Here is a 17,837-nt window from a genome sequence, read left to right on the forward strand (position 1 = left end):
GGGTGTAATTGCACCGCTGTCGTCTACGTGATCTTTAAAAAAAGAGAAACAGGCAGTGCTATCTAAGATACAGTAGATTAGGGGTCTCCAACTCTGGGCCCAGAGTACCCTGTCCAGTGGGGTTTTATAAGTAGTTTTTAAATCATCAATTTCCAAAATCCTGGAGCTATGTAACTGTGATTAATTATACAGGGGCTGTTGTTCAATTAAGTAAGTTAGAGATGGAACAAAAAGCAGAATATCCTTCAGCCCTCAAGATGACTTGCTTCACCGAGCAGTTGCTAAAACAAGTGTTCCTCATCTCTAATTTACAGTGACCTACTGTATAGGAATAACCGGATTGTGGTTCTCCAGGACCAGGCTCGGAGACCCATGCAGTTGATATTCCATCCATCCATCCATTTTCTTAACGCTCCTTCCAGTTCAGGGTTGAGGTAGAGCCGGAGCCTATCCCAGCAAGCAACGGGCACAAGGCAGGATACACCCTGGATGGGACACCAGTCCATCACAGGTCACACACAGACACAAACATAGACATGTACACAGTCGCACCGGGGCCAGTTTTCCTAAAAAGCCAGTTAACCTACCAGTATGTTTTTGGACTGTAAAAACATGTGAACATGGGAAGAACATGGCAACTGCACGCAGAGAGCACACCAGGTCTGGAAGTGAACTTGGGGTCCCAGCGCTAACCACTGTGCCCCCCGTAATAGTTGATATTTGATAATTTTCCCAGTTCTGTTAAACTTAAAAAAGACAAGTGATGCAATGCTTTGTAAAATATATTTCAGATATTGAAGGCATAGTGTAACATTTTAAGAATATTTGAAGAATGCAATTGATGGATGTCCTGTTGAAATATCTGCGTTTTCAAAATATAAAAGGTAGACGACCAGTGGTCAGGAACTGGTTTCATTTTAGATTTCTTTACAGGAAAAGGGCTTATCGTCAGACACCGATAGGTGGAATTATTTGAAAACCTGCATCTGTTGTATTGTGAAACTCAATCTAGTTTAACTGTGAATTCTCTGGAAGTAATTAAGATTTTGTAAGTGGTCCTGTGTTCAAAAGGAAATGGGTATTGTAGACAATGGAAACAGCTGTTTCCAACTAGGCTTACTTTAATAAACAGGAAATTTTCTTTTTCCTTCCCTTTTTTTTTGTGCAAAATTTTATTACACTTTTGTGTATAAATGTCTTTTTGTTCAGAATCGAGACCTTTTGACCTTTAAAGTGACCTCTTGCATTATTTGAGTGGGAGTAGATCATATAACTAATCGCACAGAATGGAACTGAGATGGGGCAGGATCCTGGGTGCCATTATTTTTTATAGTGTTCTCGATGAGTTTGGGTGAAAATATTTGCCTCTTAATGCATCGCGGCACATTCATGTTAATGTTATTTTATTAGGACTATTTTTTAATCATTTTTCCATTTACTGCGTCGATGCCTTTATCCAGAGTAATTTAAATTATAAACTTATACTTTTGATCTCAAGGGGCATAGACTGTTTCATGTACCCTCGTTTGTGGATACATCCCTGTTATCTGTTATCTACATAATTTGCTAATATATACAGTATAACCACATTTCCCACATAATGTAGTTATCTTTAACATGTTGTTACAGATAGAAGACACTTTTTAATAGAAAACAATAATGGTTTTGCAATTTTATAATGAATTGTAATATCGATATCACTAAACATTTGCTGATAATTTAAGGATTGCAGTTGTGTCATATTGTCATTCTAGCATCTTTCAGTCTTCAGACGGCCAGGTACAATTACCACCGAGAAGGCAGGTCAATCTCAACACAGTGCTCAGGTGCTAATGAACACTTAAATTAAAACGCTATTTCAGGAAGCGTCTCATCGCGTGCAAAGTGATCAGATGCTGAACAGAGCTCGTAGCTGGTGAGCTGCAGCTGCCAGCCCGTGTCCGTCTGAAACAAGGCACCCAGCGCAGGAATGTAAATGACTCATTCTGCACCGAGTTCTCCCTACCTCTGGTGGTTGCTAGGAATTCAGTGGTGCAGTTAGGAAAGCATTTTCATTAATTAACATGTTATCATGTGTTCCTGTTAATGAGTATAAATAGGAAGGGGAGATAATACAGTTACAAACGAGAGGAATCCATTTAGCTCAGTCGGCCGATTGGTTAGCAGCTAATTGATCCCAGGATCTCGTCCAGCCATTCCTTGAAAGAAGCCAGGGTATCTGCTTGAACAGCACGGCTGGGCAGCTGAATATTAGACAACTTGATAACCACTGATGTAAAAGTGGATAAGGGGCTTTTCGGTAACTGATTTAGGTGTTGGACTTTCCTCAGTGTGGTTTTTAGCAGGAAGAGTTTAGTAGTCGAGTCAGTGACCAGGTCTTTCCGGGGTTATTGCCGAGTGGGAGCAGCAGGGGGGATTCTGCCTTGAACTTTAAGCAGTCACACCAGTGGCTGAAGAGCTCTTCCCCCTCCCCTCCGGGGCGAGAAACAGAGAAGCTGGATTCACGCCCATGTTGCGGTGGTGGCTGTTTGTCTGTTTTTTGTTCCTCTGAGTCAATTCGAAAGTAAGAGCGCTCAGCTGCCAAGGTGGATCGAACAATGACTTGCACTTCTAAATGATCGAAACGGAGAGACAGATCATACATTTGGGAAACCGTAGATATCTGTATACACTGTAGGGGTCTGGTTCTTCTAAGCAGTTTACTGCTGTTTATCTTCTGGATCACATTCCCCCTTTGTGACCAAGCCACTGCCAACAGAAGTTGTTCCCAACATTAGTCCTGGGGAACCCCTGTAGCTTTATTTCCACTAGCATTTAATCACTGTTACCGATTGCTGCTTTTAATTGGTTTACTGCTTGTTTAGACTTTTGATTACCAGCTTCTGAGCTCACTCTTTGGTTTCGAAATTGCCCTACTTCCAAGTGTACTGTTTACACTGGCAACTTTACCATACAGAACTTATGCAAAGTTAGTGACATGGTAAATCATTTTTCCTTTGTGCAGTGATGATCGAATTGGATGCATTTCAGGCAACGAAACCTAATGAAGGGGAGTTCAGATGCTCAGCAAGGGATATACTGTACAGTAGGGTTACCGCCAGCTACAAATCCAAATGACACATTTTAAAAAAACTCAAAGCAACTTTAACCTGAATCTGAGAATAGGAATCAAGTAGTCAGAGGTTTGCAACAAAAACAGAAGACTGGAGGGGTTCCCCGAGACTGGAGTTCCTGTTGAGAACAAAGCTTTTGACTTCCAGTAGGAATTAAAGCTGATTAATTGGGGGTACATTTATGAATTCATATTTTTCCTTGGGGTACTAGATGGTCAGGCTCTTCTGTTTATGCAGTGAAATTAAACAATTAAAGTCATTCAGTCAGTCTCAGTCAAACGTTCTTTGGAGATAATTGGATCGTGCAGCTGAAATACATTAAAGCAACGTTTTTCTCCCAGTTGCAGCTGGACTGCGCTGGGAGGCCTTGTGTTCAGTTTTGCCGTTGTCGTTTTTTTTTTTGGACAGACCTGCAACGGTCGGGAGATCGCTCCCGCCGGCCCGCAGCAGGACCAGCGGAGCAGGGAAGCCGAGCCGGCGTCCCCGGAGCGGCAGGAGGACTTCCCGAACCCCGACGGGCCGAAGACGAGCCGAGCCCCGGACCCGGAGAAAGACCACCCGCGCTCGGTCTCCCTCCTGGAGCAAAAGCGCAAGGTGGTGTCATCGAGCATCGACGTCCCGCGGGCCAGGTGGGTAAGAGCGCCCCGGAAAAAAAACACGACGGCCCCCCCGTTTAACAAAATGGGCATAAACTGTATCCTGAAAAATTACAGCCCCTTCGCCGCATCAGTGATGGGCGTTAATGAGGCAGAACCGAATAAGCTGAAACCTCCGGCTGTTAATTGCGGACGCTGTCCTCGCTTACCGCAGCCCGAGGAAAACAAGCAGGCAGTGTCAGGGTTTTTTTTTTCCTTCTTCTTTTTTTGTTTTTCTACCCCTCACGCTGTTAAACTTGCAAACCAGCGCGGAGCTCCCAATTCTCATGCAGTCGGTGTGAGCAGAAGCGGCCGTGCAAGGACACTCGCACGTCTCGCCGGCATGAGTAGAATGGGACAGTGCTCTTGTCCCCTTGCCGCCCGACTGAGCTGTCCTGTCGGGGTTTTCTAATGAGAGAGGGTTTTTTGCCTGTTGTTTGTCTGTGTTTGTCTGGGCAGCGCTGTAACAGGATGTCTGCGTGCAGTTCAGGTGCTGGGCTTTGGCATTCCAGCAGGTTGCGGACTCCTTAACAGCAGTACATGGTTTTGCAAAAATAAAAAAACAAAATCAATTTTTTTTTATATCCTTGAGTCCTTGGTGCAAAACTTTATCGACAAATTTGCCGTTTGCCATGGCAAGCCCAAAGTCATGAACCTTATTAAAAGATCATAATGATATCGTTTATTATACTTTTGTAATGCTGTTACAAAGAAAACGTGTTTGATAAGATCTTATTTTTCTTTTTAGACAAACGTAATTGGTGTTAGAATAGTCCTTCTGGTTTGTGTAGCTGAGGTTCAGTTCATTGCCGTCTCCTGTAAGGTGCGTTGGCTTTGGGCTTTACACGGGTTTTTGCCAGGGTAGAAACTGGAGGTGAGAATGAAAGTTCAGTTTCTCCTGCGTAAATGTGAGACAGTGAATGGGCTAGCCAGCACCAGGCTCTCTTAAATACTAATTTGCCTGAAAATAATCCAATCTGCAGATTCAGGCCTACTTACTCTCCCCAAGAAGAGAGAACTCGCATGTATTGGAGACTCAGCAACTGTGTCGTTTTTAAAAGTCACTTAAAGACCTATTACTCAGTTAATTGGCTGAGCTTTTCTTTTTTCTTTACTCTTCCTTTTAGCTGGAGTATAACATGAGTGCAGTTGCACAGCGCTTTGAGTTTCTTGAAAAGCTCTCACAAAATAAAATTATGATTAGCTGAAGTAATGTAATCCATACGTGCAAAACGTATGTGCTAATAAAACATGTCACATAACAAATGGGACAGCATAGCAGTTGATAACAGTGCAATAACTCAAGATTACTTGCACAGAGAACAACATAAACAAAATCCGATTTAGAGTTTAAGAACAGCGGGGAAATATTTTTGTGTGCAACGAAACGGAAGCCACAAATTCTATTGCTCGGGATTAGGAAGTGATTTTTCCAAAACTGCCTGAGGAATGTAAAAAATTCTGTTGTCCAAGAATCGGATTACATCCCCATTCTGGCCACCTAAACATTTTCAGTGCTCTGTAATGAAAGTATTTCATTGCTTTATTGTTGTCAATTCAGACAGCCGTTGTTGTTCCAGTATTGCTCATCTTGTTATATATTTTCATTCTGGTAGACACACACCTGCCCCCCCACACGCTACTGTGGACCACAGCGATTTCCAGATTGCCAGTGTCTAAATACAGACACTTCTGTATTTGACTGAATGTCTTTGAAGGTATTTGCTTTCAACCACATGTGTTGAGCTATGAAAACAGTGTGTGTGATTAAAAAACACGTGACCCAAGAAGAGAACTGTGAGCAGTAAACTGCTGTGTGCAGAATCACGCACAGATCGGTTTCTTCAGTCTGCTGCGCCTGAGTGAACCGCCAGAAAAGAGCTGCTCTTACAAATACTTTGCAGCTTGGTGCAGCAAAGTGCATACTGAGATGTCCTGCGATTAAGAGCTACAGTGTTATTGTGTGAATGTGTGTTATTGCTGGCTGTTGCCACAGTACAGATTTGCTTGTAGGCGTGAGTCAGAATGAAGTCCCTTCCAGTCCCTGAAAAGAGGTGATGTCTCACACCACAAACTCCCTTTCATGCCTGGTAGTCTAGGAATTTTTTTTAATAGAAAAAGGACTAAGGCTGATTTAATACATCTGTCAACAGATTTCATCACTGTTGATGAACAAAATCACTATTTTGATACAGTCTTTCTGCATATAACACAAAAGAAATATTCAGATTGTGGTGCTGGATGTATAAGCACGAACCTTGTGGTGTTGCACCCTGTAATGCAAGGCTCCCCGTGTTGTTGATGAGTGTGTTGTTTAAGCCACTCATGACATGGGTGCAGCAAGTACCTCAGCATTGTTTCGTGGAAAAGAGTATGTAAAATTATCTTTAAAAAGGGCAAAAGGCCATTTTTTTCTGAATGAAAATAGATCGGTTGAATCAATATATAATAGATCATGTGTATTGAGAAGGTCAACCCAGTTGACTTGTTCCAGGTCAAGTGAAACATGAACCAGAAGACACAAGTAGAAAATACAGTAAAATGCATGTAATGACTGAGAACAGAAGGCACGTCTTTAGCAGGGAGGAGGGTGGATCCTGGAGTGAACTGTGCTGTTGTTGAAACTGATATCCTGAGTTGGTTCCTTCGAGGTACAAAATAAGATCTGTAAGCATGAAGTAAAACCTGATACGGTTTGTTTTTATAACCTTTTTTCCGGATTTTTCTTCTCGGGATGCGGCAGCATACTGTTTCGGGTGTTTTCGTTTTTAGAGGAGAGCGCAGTCCTGGATATAACCGATCTGGTGAACAGCCGGAGCCACACAGTTCAGTTGGCACAGCATTTCTAATACAGGAGCAGGGAGCGAGGTGTTTGTGCGTGCAATACCACGAGGCAGGTGTGGGCTGGTAGAGACCTTGAGAGAGGCGTCATGCTTTGGTTTTTATTCTACCTGTTAACGTTAATTGATCAATTATTGGAATAACCGTTAAATCTACTGTTAAATCTACTGTTTTCTACTGCTTTCTTCCAGGTTAAGCCCTGGAGGTTATAGAAAGGTACCTATTTCTTCCATGCAACTAAATTGGAGGACAGTTCTTGCCTTTGTGTGATATTAAATACCCGTTTCTATGAATAGTTGATGACGTCTTGAAATGTCTTGCTTTGTCTCCGGGCCAATTCGGTCCCTTATTGACAATGTATGGCATATGTGACACATACATTATCGTAGAAATCCTTGTGTTTCTTTATCTTTGGAATTATTTTCTGTGCCTACAGGATAATGTTGGTTTTCTTCAGGAAGCAAACCAGATGCTGTTAAGGGGTAATTCATCAGCCTTTTATTAAGGCTGAGCTATTTAAGCAGCAGGCACGTTTAGCATGTTAAGCTGAATTTAAAATGACCTGACACTTTTTTTATAGCTGAGGAGAATAAAAACCACGCGCATTAGCAGACAGATAAGTGACAGCAGCTGGAGAATTATTTGCTTATTATGTTTTGTTTGTTCACAAAAGTATAAAAGACACTTGGCTACTGTATGTCTTTGTGTTGAGGTATCTTAGTGTGTTTACTTCAGAGTGACTTTCAGAAGCTCATTTTCTATGTGCCTGTGGCTACCCAGTAGCACCACTGCTCATATTTCTCACAATGTTGTAGCGAAAGTCATGCATAATGTGTCGATTATATAAACAGAATTAATAACCCTCTAAACACTACTCTGAAGAATCAAAAAGCACTCTGGTGTTTGTTTTCTGTTTCTGTCTCATGTTGCTAACGACTCCATTGGCCCAGAGCCGAACAAAATAGTCAAGGTCAAGTGGCACAGCTGTCATCCAAGCACATGAACTAACACAGTCACTCCCAGCCAGTTTGGTACACTATTCACTTTTTTGTACAGTATCTAGAACTGAACATCACAAGACCTGGAAGAAATTGCAAGCATGCCGTTGTTGTCAAGTTGTTGCAACACGTTCAAGTATTTTAGTACAGATGTGAAATGAAACTTTGGAGACGTGGCAGACTGAGGTTTAACAGTGCTCTTTTACAGCATGCTGTGGTAGTACAGCCCCTTAAAGATCTGAATAATTGTATGAAACCACACCAGCTGTGTATATTACAGAGGTGCACAAACGTATTTGCGCTGCAGAGCATGCAAGCACTTCAGTAATGCATCTTAAACCACCAAGCCTGCAAAGCTACAGTATGTGCCGGAACGAGAAACTCAAGAAACCCTTTTCGTTCTCAGTTCTTCTGATGAATTTACAAACGTAGAGTGGAGAAGAAGAGTCACCCGCTGTGTTCTATTTGTATTATAATACTTTTTTTTATTGCTGTATGAGAAGTTACAGTACAGATGCTAGATCATCTTTTGACTGTAAGTACACCATGAACTTCCCATTACTGTGTTTCTCCTTGTTGTCTTTTCTTGTTGCTGTAGTTAATTTCTTGACCAGGCAGTTGGTATTTCGGGCCACTAGAGCTGTAATGTTGCAGAATTAACACTTGCCTGTAGGAAAGCACTCTGCTCTTTTTTATAGGGTAAACTCAAATGGGGTCATAGTTGCATTATTTGAGATCTCGCAAGGCAAGAACCGTCAACTTTTGACTGCAGTCATCCTTTCGGCATTTCTGGGGGAATCCCTGAGATAAATCATTGCAGAAGGCTGTGTGCTTCAGAAATGAGGGCACAAGGGCTTTGTTACGAGAAGGTGAGGCTGCTGAATGTCTGAAATTGTCACGGACGTCCAAAGGGACTAACCGTGGGGAGCAGGAGAGCGGAAAAAGACCCATATGCGTAGCGGCGAGACGGGGAAAAAGGCCCGGGCTCGTTTGTGCAAAGAGTTCGGGAATGCCGTATAGAAACCTGTGCCCTCAGGGAGCGGACGTGGGGCGCCCTGGTGCTAGGTGGGTCTCAGGACAACCGAACGTCAATGCTGAGCCCCGACAGAGTGCAAGACACGGAAATCTATAGCCCAAGGGAAAGAGAGGGACCGGAAGGACAGCAGGCAGGAAACTAGGGACAGGACAGAGAAGGAGCGCCCTCTGGCTGCAGAGGGCGTGACAGAAATCTCCAAGGTGCAGACTGTATTTCTTCTGTTTTTTTTCAGGGGTGAATGGCATTGTGCTTCACACTGTAGATGTTTGGAGCGGTCTCAAAATCCATAGAAAGTATCGTCTTTGTCTTTGCATCTCTTTAAAAATCCAGTTATATGTGAATGTGCTTATACCACATTGTTTTCTGTTTCTCCGCAGTGGGGGACAGACTGCACACTGTGAAGATTACACACTCAATCTTTATTATGTTATCTGGGGGAGTTATTATTCATCAGGAAATTCCATGTTTTTTTATCTCATTACACACACAAAAAACACCATGTCTTTTTTTATTTTTATGCTTCATTCTTTGGTGAGAGTCTTGCACCTTGTGAGGTTTTTCCGGCCTGTACGTGTATTTTGGGTGCACTTTGTGCACTGTAGCCAAATGATAGTGTTTCTGGCACAAATCTCTTGCACAAGGTAGACAACTATCTAGTGCTCTATCCGTTGCTTGAGACAATACAGTATTGTATGCAGCACTGTAGCAGTAGTTGTTGCTACACCTCCTAGTCGCTTTAGATAAAGGTATCTTCTGACCAAATTATGCGAATAATTTGTATACATCTGTTGCCATGTTCTTTGCATCCAGATCGGAAAAGGTTTTTCTCATTCTCCAAATTTTTATTCTTCACCCACAGAGCCACCCATCTCTAGTTTTCTAGCTATTTCAGTGATACTCTGGCCTCATGGCCTGATTAATCCAGAGAGGGTTATATATTGGGGTGCTGATTCTCTTGGTCAGTACAAAACAGAGTGGGGCCTTGGACCGGAGTGGGCTTTTGTGGATTCAACCTGATTCTGCAGTTATACCATTGAGGAGGTAGCCCAACTCTAGCCCAGTTGCAGCAGCAGTATAAGTGGGAACCAGCATTTCTGGGGGGTCAGTGCTGTGATGGACCACTGTCACATGGTCTCTAGTCCATTTCCTCCAAGACGCCTTCAGGGGTCTTCATACGGTTTTAAGCTTCTTATGTTTCTGACAGTCTGTAAAGAACTGTGGTAGGTTACTGTATAGCCATGGAAGTGCACTTTCCCAGTTTCTCTGGTCCCCAAGACTTTCTTTTCAGATCTTCTGCCAAGGTTTGGATCTATTCTCGCTGTGGTCATCCACAGGACACCTCAGGGTGAAGGGGTGTGTCGGCTACACAAATTCCCCCAGCTCCGGAAATGTCAATAATCTTTGCAAATCGGCTCTTTGCTGCAGTATTAAAACATCCGTACGTCTATCTGTGTATTTTTAAACATTAGGACAACAGAACCGAGTGCAATTTCCAGAGTGTTAGGATCCTGTAAGTTCAAATATCTCAAAGTTCAAAACCAAAATATCTACTTCATATACAGGAATAATAGTATTCCTTGTTGTCCTCTTGGGACTGATTAGTCTTTTTGTTTTAAGGCTTTTGAACTGTCATTTGCTTTTGAAGGGTTCCAATGTTTTTGTCTAATTGTAATAAAAGCTAGTCAGGAGTCTTCTGACTACCTCTGATTTCCTCAGATCTCTTGAAGGGTGACAGGTGACCTCTGGCGACTTGATTGCAAGCAGAGGAAGTTAAATGGGTTCAGAGTGGAACTATACACAAGAACAGGGTGACCATGACTGAAACCTAAAAGAAAAAGTCTGCTGGATCGGACAGAACTTTACTTGGACTTGGTTCCTTGCTTTCTATTGGTCTGTTTTACCGTACAGGTCAAATGGTCGCTCTCGGATCAGTTGAGACTCGAAGGCCCAAATCTGAAATTAGTTTGTGGAGCCCGAGAACAGTGTTTTTTTAGGGGGGCAGCCCATTATTGCCAAAGAAAACAATGCTTTTCAGCAAACGTTGGAGCTGCGAGTTTACAACTGTTTGATTAACATCAGAAAAGCCCTCGTCTCGGCAGAGTACTGAAATCTGCTGAGTTGGATGGCTTCCAGCTAACCCACAGTAACTTTTATTATAGTTTTCGGTCCTCTCAGAGTCCTGCTCTTAGTTATCAGATTGGATGTAGTCATGAACTGGCTTCCTTGAACTTTAGCTGATTGGAATGTTTTGAAATGTGTATCTGATTGGCTTGTCTGAGCGCTGCTAAAAATGTTTAACAGAAAGCACACGTTTCCTTTCTGTCCAGGAGCGAGCCGACGTTGTTAAAGCTCTTTTTGTATTCGTTGCTCTTGATGGTTTTTGCCATCTTTATTTGATTTCGGGATGCGCTTTTCTTTTCCCAGGACGAAAATGGTGCTGACCTAAGCAATTCAGTCTCTACACCTGCATAAGAAGTTGATATGAGGCATTCTTCCCATCTGTGATCGTTTTGGCGGCATAAAATTTAACACTGCGACCTCATCACTCTTGTGTCCTAGGTTCGACTCTGGCCTGTGAAGACGTCTGTGTGGGGTCTGTAAGTTTCCACCTCATGATATGGGTCTCTTTTAGGTCTTCCCACAGCTCCAAGGACTTGGGGTGTTACCAGGCCTTTCCTAATGGCTGGCCCTCCATACTGTATGTGTGTGTCCTGTGATGGGCTGGTGTCTACCCAGGGAGTCCTGCCTTGTGTCCTGTATGTGCTGGTTTGAACTCTGGCACACAGCACTCTGAGCTTTGAGACTAACTGAAAGTAGGTGGATGAATTGAACAAATGAGGCCATTTTTTAAGCCGTTAAGCTTGTTTATTTTCTGTTCTTGTGGAAGACCTTAAAGCACTGCTTGTGTGAACTGTCGCCCTTCCCTTTATTAGATTGTGTGGAGAAATGTCGTGATTTGTGAAGTGGAGCCTGAGATGTCGTAGCCGATATCCCATTTTTTAACATGTGGAGTCATAAATCTGCCCATCAATCTGCCGTGTGCTGAATGTGTGTTTTTGTGTTGCGGAAATTGCAAGATAAACACCGCTAAAAAACAGCACTTGTGATGCATGAATACAGATGTCACCTGACATGCCCACCCCATCCAATGGAAGAGTTAATCCTTCCTTGACGTTTTCAAAGAAAAGTGATTTTTGCCTACTGAAAACTGTACTTTAGTGTCAAACCTGTATAAATGAGACCTACTGTGACCTTGCAGTGAAGCAGTTCCCATTATAGTGATTCATATGACATTTTGTTCTTTCCTAATTACACTCATCAATTTGATCTTTGGTGGTTAGAGGTGTAAATTATGTAATTTCTGTCATGCTGATGACAATTAAACTGGCGACACGTGCTAATTCAGCTCTCCGTACGAGAGGTGTTCTGATCATTCCAGTTTAATTTCCATGCCCCTCGTTGCAGTTCAGCGTGGAGAATGTTCCGAGCTGTCGAAGGTTACCGGCCCTTGACGTGAGGCTCTCTCACCAGGGTAAAGGGGACTGAAGAAAGCAACCAAATCTGACCCCTCAACTGAAATAAAAAGAGTAAACGGGGCCATCAACATTGAAAACTGTTGTTGTGAGGGATGACACTAGATGTGGAGAGCGATCATTCACAGGAAAATGGCACAGGGATGAGTCCTCCCTTGCCCTGCTTTACACAGAGGAAAGTGGAAGACGGTCACAAGCAGAGGTTCAGACTGTCCGAAATCCTGGAAACATGGAATGGATTTCTTCAGATTTTAGATTGTCAAGAGCTGATTGCGGTATGCTCAGGATTTTCCTTCCCAATTTTTTGGCGTTTTATATACGGTACAAGTACATGGGCAAGCCCATAATGATAATTCCTCATACTTATATAGAGCTTTGAGTGGAGTGTCCAGAAAAGCGCTTTACAGGTAATGGGGATCCCCTCCACCACCACCAGTGTGCAGCCCCACCTGGATGATGCTCCAGTACTCTCCCCACACACCAGCTCTCAGTGGGGAGGAGAACAGAGTGATGATGCCAGTTCAGAGATGGGAATAATTAGGAGGCCATGAGTGGTAAAGGCCAATGGGAAATTTGGCCAGGACACCGGGGTTACACCCCTACTCTTTTTGAGAAACACCCTGGGATTTTTATTGACCACAGAGAGTCAGAACCTCGGTTTTACGTCTCATCCGAAGGACGGTGCCTGTTTTACAGTATAGTGTCCCCGTCACTATACTGGGGCGTTAGGACCCATATAGACTGCAGGGTGAGCGCCCCCTACTGGCCCCACTAACACCTCTTCCAGTCAGCAACCTCAGCTTTCCCAGGACGTCTCCCATCCAGGTACTGACCAGGCTCACCTGCTGAACTTCAGTGGGCTGCCAGTTGCGAGTCAACAGTAGCTGGAATAATGTTCTGCCAAAATGAAAGCCTGACAAGTGTAATCGTTTTTACAGAGCCGCTTGTCGGTTGTGTATTTGCTTTAAACCCTTGACATGAGCAGACACAGTAGCACTGGAATGACAGCTGGCTCACAGTCACCAGTGAATAAAACAACTGCAGCTGGTAACGTTTACATTCACCTCCGCTCTGGAAGGATAAGGAGATTCCTGAGCATGCTCTCATCTTCTTGTTTCTTTAGGATTCCTGCAAGTCTGAATCCACCTAATACAACATCTTTATCCTGTGTGTTCTGTTATTCTTTCAGAACACTTTTTGTCTTCACAAGTAACACAGAAGAGCAGATGAGTTCATGCCACGGTCGATTCCTCAACTTTCTTTTTCTTGTCAAGCTTCAGGCTGGACAGCAATCAATAATGTCTGCTTTTTGAGTCTTATGTTTTGAGTCTTACTAGTGTGGGTTCTCTCAAATGCAGCCCTTGAGGTCTTTGTGGTTGCGTTCCACTGAGCCCAGCATTAGTTCATTGAACATATTGTGCTTAAACAAAACCAATTTAAGATCCCCAGGATCAGAGCAGGTAGCTATTTAAAGAGGCACACACTGTATACGTATGGTGAAGGAGGAAATGGGGGGAAAAAAAGCTCCTTTGCTAAGCTTCTGAACCTAACCACAAGAAACAGGAGAACTGGTTAAAACTAGCCTCCGGGGGGCTGTGGGGTAGGTGCTGTGCTTTGGGTCCTTTCGAACACAAATCCCTCCGTTTGCTTGACGCTAGTTGCTGTAGCAGAATCTAAACAATATGAAGTCCACGGATTTGGGGCTGCAGCACTGTTTGTGGATGCTTCTGTAATTCTATTACACAAACCTAACTCCCTCCTCTGTGCCAGCCTTTCAGGACTAAAACCCACCCAGGACAAGGGGAAAGAATCGTCCCTAATGGCAGTCTTTTAAATCGCATTACACCGCATCGATCCCACTGCGGAGGGAGGGGGCCGGTAACCGGAGACGCGAGTCGTGGAGGGATGCGGGAGAAATGAGCTCATGGTGAATCTCAGTGCGGGGAGATGAGCTCATCGGAGCTGCGCCCGCCGATCTCTGCCACGGCCGCAGTCCGGCTGTCTTTCACCGCCTCGTCCCAGGCGCACACGGTTAATTGCGGGCGGCGGGCTGAATTAATCAGCGCGGTGGGCCGGGGCTCCGCGGTGATAAATATTATTGAGAAGGCAGCCTGTGTGCTCCAGCCCCTCTCATGGGAATCCTGGAAGAGCGCTGTTCCGTAACCTCCAGCAGGTTGTAACAATAAATTAATCCCCCCCCCCAGTCTTAGCAGAGGGGTCCACGAGGAGAGAGGCTTGTTTTGTCTCTTTGTCTTGCTTTTCGCATATTTTCCTGGTCGCCTCCCTTACTGACAGAGACATTATTCAGGGATTGTACAGTGCGCGGCTACCCAGCCCGATTTACATGATAAAAAGGTTGTGGTACATCAATCGTAGCGCAGAATTTTCTAGGTATGTGCTATTGTTCTGAGATGGTCTATCTCCGTTGGCTGACAGCAGGGGTTCCAAGAAACCATGATGAAATGTTTTGTTTTTTTTAGTTGAAAGAAAATTTTTTGAACGGAAGAATAGGGATTTTTCAGGATTCACTTTTAAGTGGGTTAACAAATCTAAACTGATCAACAGTTGCGTGGGATGATGGGATTGGTTTTGTGTCTGACGGCTCTTGGCTCTTGGGTCTGATCTGACCTGATCTTGCCCTGTGTGTGGAGTTTGCACATTATTTTCCGGGAAAAGTCAGGATAACTGAGCAAAACCAATGCATTTTAGTATTTATTTCTCGCTTACTACAGATCAGATAACATGTACTCTCTGATATTAACTGTCAGTGAAAATTGCACAAATTTGTTTTTGGTTGCATTCCAGGGTCTCAGGACTTTTGCACAGAGATTGATCAGATTTTAAGTGACCTTCGTATCAGGCATATAATACTAAGATCATAGTGCAGGCACTGGCTGCTCAGAAGCAGAAATCCAAAATACAGCATAGTACAAAATAGAAATACCTTAGAAATTCTATTTATGTAAAGTTCTATTATAGAAATAATAGAAATATATGCTTCTGCGGCTGAGGATTACAGGACATTTTCTTTTCAGGCTAATCCCTGTTTTACTAATATCCCTGAACAAGTAACTGTTTCCTCCTTAAAGAGCGCTGGAAGATGGCAAAGAAAAGCCATGTTAATCACGAGGCAGATGTTTTGTTTTTCCAAAAAATGTTGTAAGATAGTATCTCCTCAGTAATAATACTTCTAGGCTACAGATGCAGGGCGGTGTATGGCAATTAGTGCAATTCAAAGCCTTGATTCTTCTGTCTTATCTCTCTAAACTGTGCCCAGGAGGGCCGCAGACAGGCCTCCCAGTGTGTCTGGTCGGCCGTTATCGCCCCAGGATCTTCAGCTCTGTGAGTGTTCTCTGCGCCCAGCCCTCTTCACTGCAGCTGCTGGGAGAGGTTCTAGGCACTGGGAGCCCATTTAAGCCACATAAATGTCACTGGGTGAAGAGCTTAAATGATATTTGATGACTTGCAGAGGCAGAAGCAAGAATCTTCCCCTTCCCTCTCAATTATTCAGGAGGTTTTTGCAAAGTGAGGGGTCCATCGCTTTGGGAGCTCCTCTCCATCTTAAGGTGTAAATGGAAAAGACATAAAATATCTAATTTTATGTTTGTCACGTACCCTTTATAGAGGCTCGTCATTGGATCCTTGCATTGAATCCTTTGACATCCGCTGCACTGGTTATGTGCTGGAAGGAGCTTGCTTTGAGAACTCTTTAGATTCGTTCAGGGAAGCGTGTGTTTGGATTAAGAATTCATTCATAAATAGAAAACAGAGAGTACAGGTAAATCCTGAATGTTCCAGTTGCAGTGAAGTAATTAGTGGAGTACCACAGGGATCTGTACTAGGACCACTGCTTTACCTAATTCATATCAAATACAGTATAAATGACAAGATTCTGGTATCATTAGTAAACTAGTCAAATTTAGATGATACTGTACAAAATTAGGAGGATTGCTAAGCACTGAAGAAGCAGCAAATTAAAATTAAAAAATGTTCTCCTGTTAATTGGTTTTTAATGCACACAAGTGCAGGGTTCTGCATTTAAGAGGCGTACCGCAAAGTGAGAGGCAAACACACCATAAAACAGGAATGGCAGAGCATGACACACCATAGTAAAACTACCAAAAAACTCACCACACCACTACAAACATTGCAAGATATTCTATGAAAGTGCTCTATATTTTTAATTTTGAAGGTGTGAGGGACCCTTGATTTCCCTGAATGTGCTCTCGTGCCTGGAAGCTAGAAATTCCCAATTTGAAAGCACCAAAGGTCTGAGTCATTTTTGTGCAGAACCTAAGACGGTTCTTGTTTCTGTGTGGTGTGCCCAGCTGTTGCTGGAGGTTGGGTAGCTGAAGGATGCAAGTTATTGGTCAAAGACCAATATTTCCAACTCTGGATGGTGAAGCATGTCGAACTGAAAGTAATGAAGTGATGACAGCAGATGGCACGGCTTTGAACCTCAGACACTGTATCACTATGCAGGTCATGCCGGCAAGCACAGATGTCTTAATGTCACACAAAGCCTCTTCGTCCACATGGGAGCAAGGCACAGAACCACATATAAATATAGTAGTTGTGGGCAGCTGTGTTCAGTTATCCGTATAATGTTCAAGAATAATAACATGAACTGTTAACTCTTGCTGCTGTACCTTAGACCTCTTCCCCACGTGTTTGAATGGTCTGCTCACATGAGGTCACACAATGTCTCACCCTTAAGAAGGATTCCAAACTGCTTGTGCTGGTGGAAACCCACTAGATTCAGATGAGATACAGTACTTCATACACTCACACTGGGCCATCAGCCTTTAGCTGGGGGCAGACATAAGACACTGGGGTTCAACTGTGTGCGAACACGCTTTGTGTAAAACTGGTAATTGGAAAAAGATGTCTTTACACTTATGGGTGATGTGAAATCTAATCTCTGAAGCACTGTCGGGTAATCTATACACATGTTTGAGTCGGAGTTTGATCAGAAAAAATCTAGAAAGCTCACAGTACGGTCTGTACCCTAGCTGACTGGTGATTGTGGGATTGTAGTGATATGGATAGTGATATCTGTTTAAGCTATTGTTACTTCCTGAGGGTGATCAGTGTTACTGCAAGCTGGTACTTTTTACATTTTACCACATCTTTGAACAAATTCTGGAGGAATTTAGGAACATATACATTATCTATAACTGCCCCCCTGGTCTTTTTCTTTTTATAGTCATGGTAACATTCTTCATCGCACAGCAACCATCTTCATTTTCTCCCGTGTTTTTTTTTTTCAGTTTTGTCTTGACATTGCGTCAGCAGACTGCAGCACCTGGATTGTTTTTTTTTTTTCATCTCTTGGTGAATTTCAAAGCTCACACAGACCTGCCTGCCACTTCCCGCCCTCTTGTTGTGATAACACTTCTCGTTTGGCGAAAGACTCCACGCTGCTTACTGCTCATCTTCAAATTATGTTCGTTCACAGAGGGCCCGATCTGGCATCTGTCATTCCAGATCTGGATTAGTCTGCCGGTTGTTCACACTGTCAAATTAAGTAGAGTTGCTTGATTTCACAGCTTTTCAGTTGTCCTGTGACTCTTCTTGCAGTTATTTATTAAAATAATGTGAGGCGCTCGCAGCTCGAAGCAACAGGAAGGAAATCATTCTTCAGGTAACAGTGAATCTCATATTGCATTTACTGCCGAGTT

At 43.3% G+C, this 17,837-nt stretch overlaps 1 protein-coding gene across 5 annotated transcripts in view; it reads left to right on the forward strand.

Annotated features, from left to right (window-relative positions):
* znf704 (zinc finger protein 704) overlaps nucleotides 1-17,837 on the forward strand; it is a 54,554-nt gene that overhangs the window by 7,381 nt on the left and 29,336 nt on the right. For all 5 annotated transcript variants that reach the window (XM_069195177.1, XM_069195176.1, XM_069195180.1 and 2 more), the window contains exon 2: nucleotides 3,522-3,742. In XM_069195177.1, the coding sequence (XP_069051278.1) occupies nucleotides 3,522-3,742 (221 nt within the window). The remainder of the gene's footprint in view (nucleotides 1-3,521; nucleotides 3,743-17,837) is intronic.

The sequence above is a fragment of the Lepisosteus oculatus genome, chromosome 10 (genome assembly GCF_040954835.1).
Source record: "Lepisosteus oculatus isolate fLepOcu1 chromosome 10, fLepOcu1.hap2, whole genome shotgun sequence".
Classification (NCBI taxonomy): domain Eukaryota; kingdom Metazoa; phylum Chordata; class Actinopteri; order Semionotiformes; family Lepisosteidae; genus Lepisosteus; species Lepisosteus oculatus.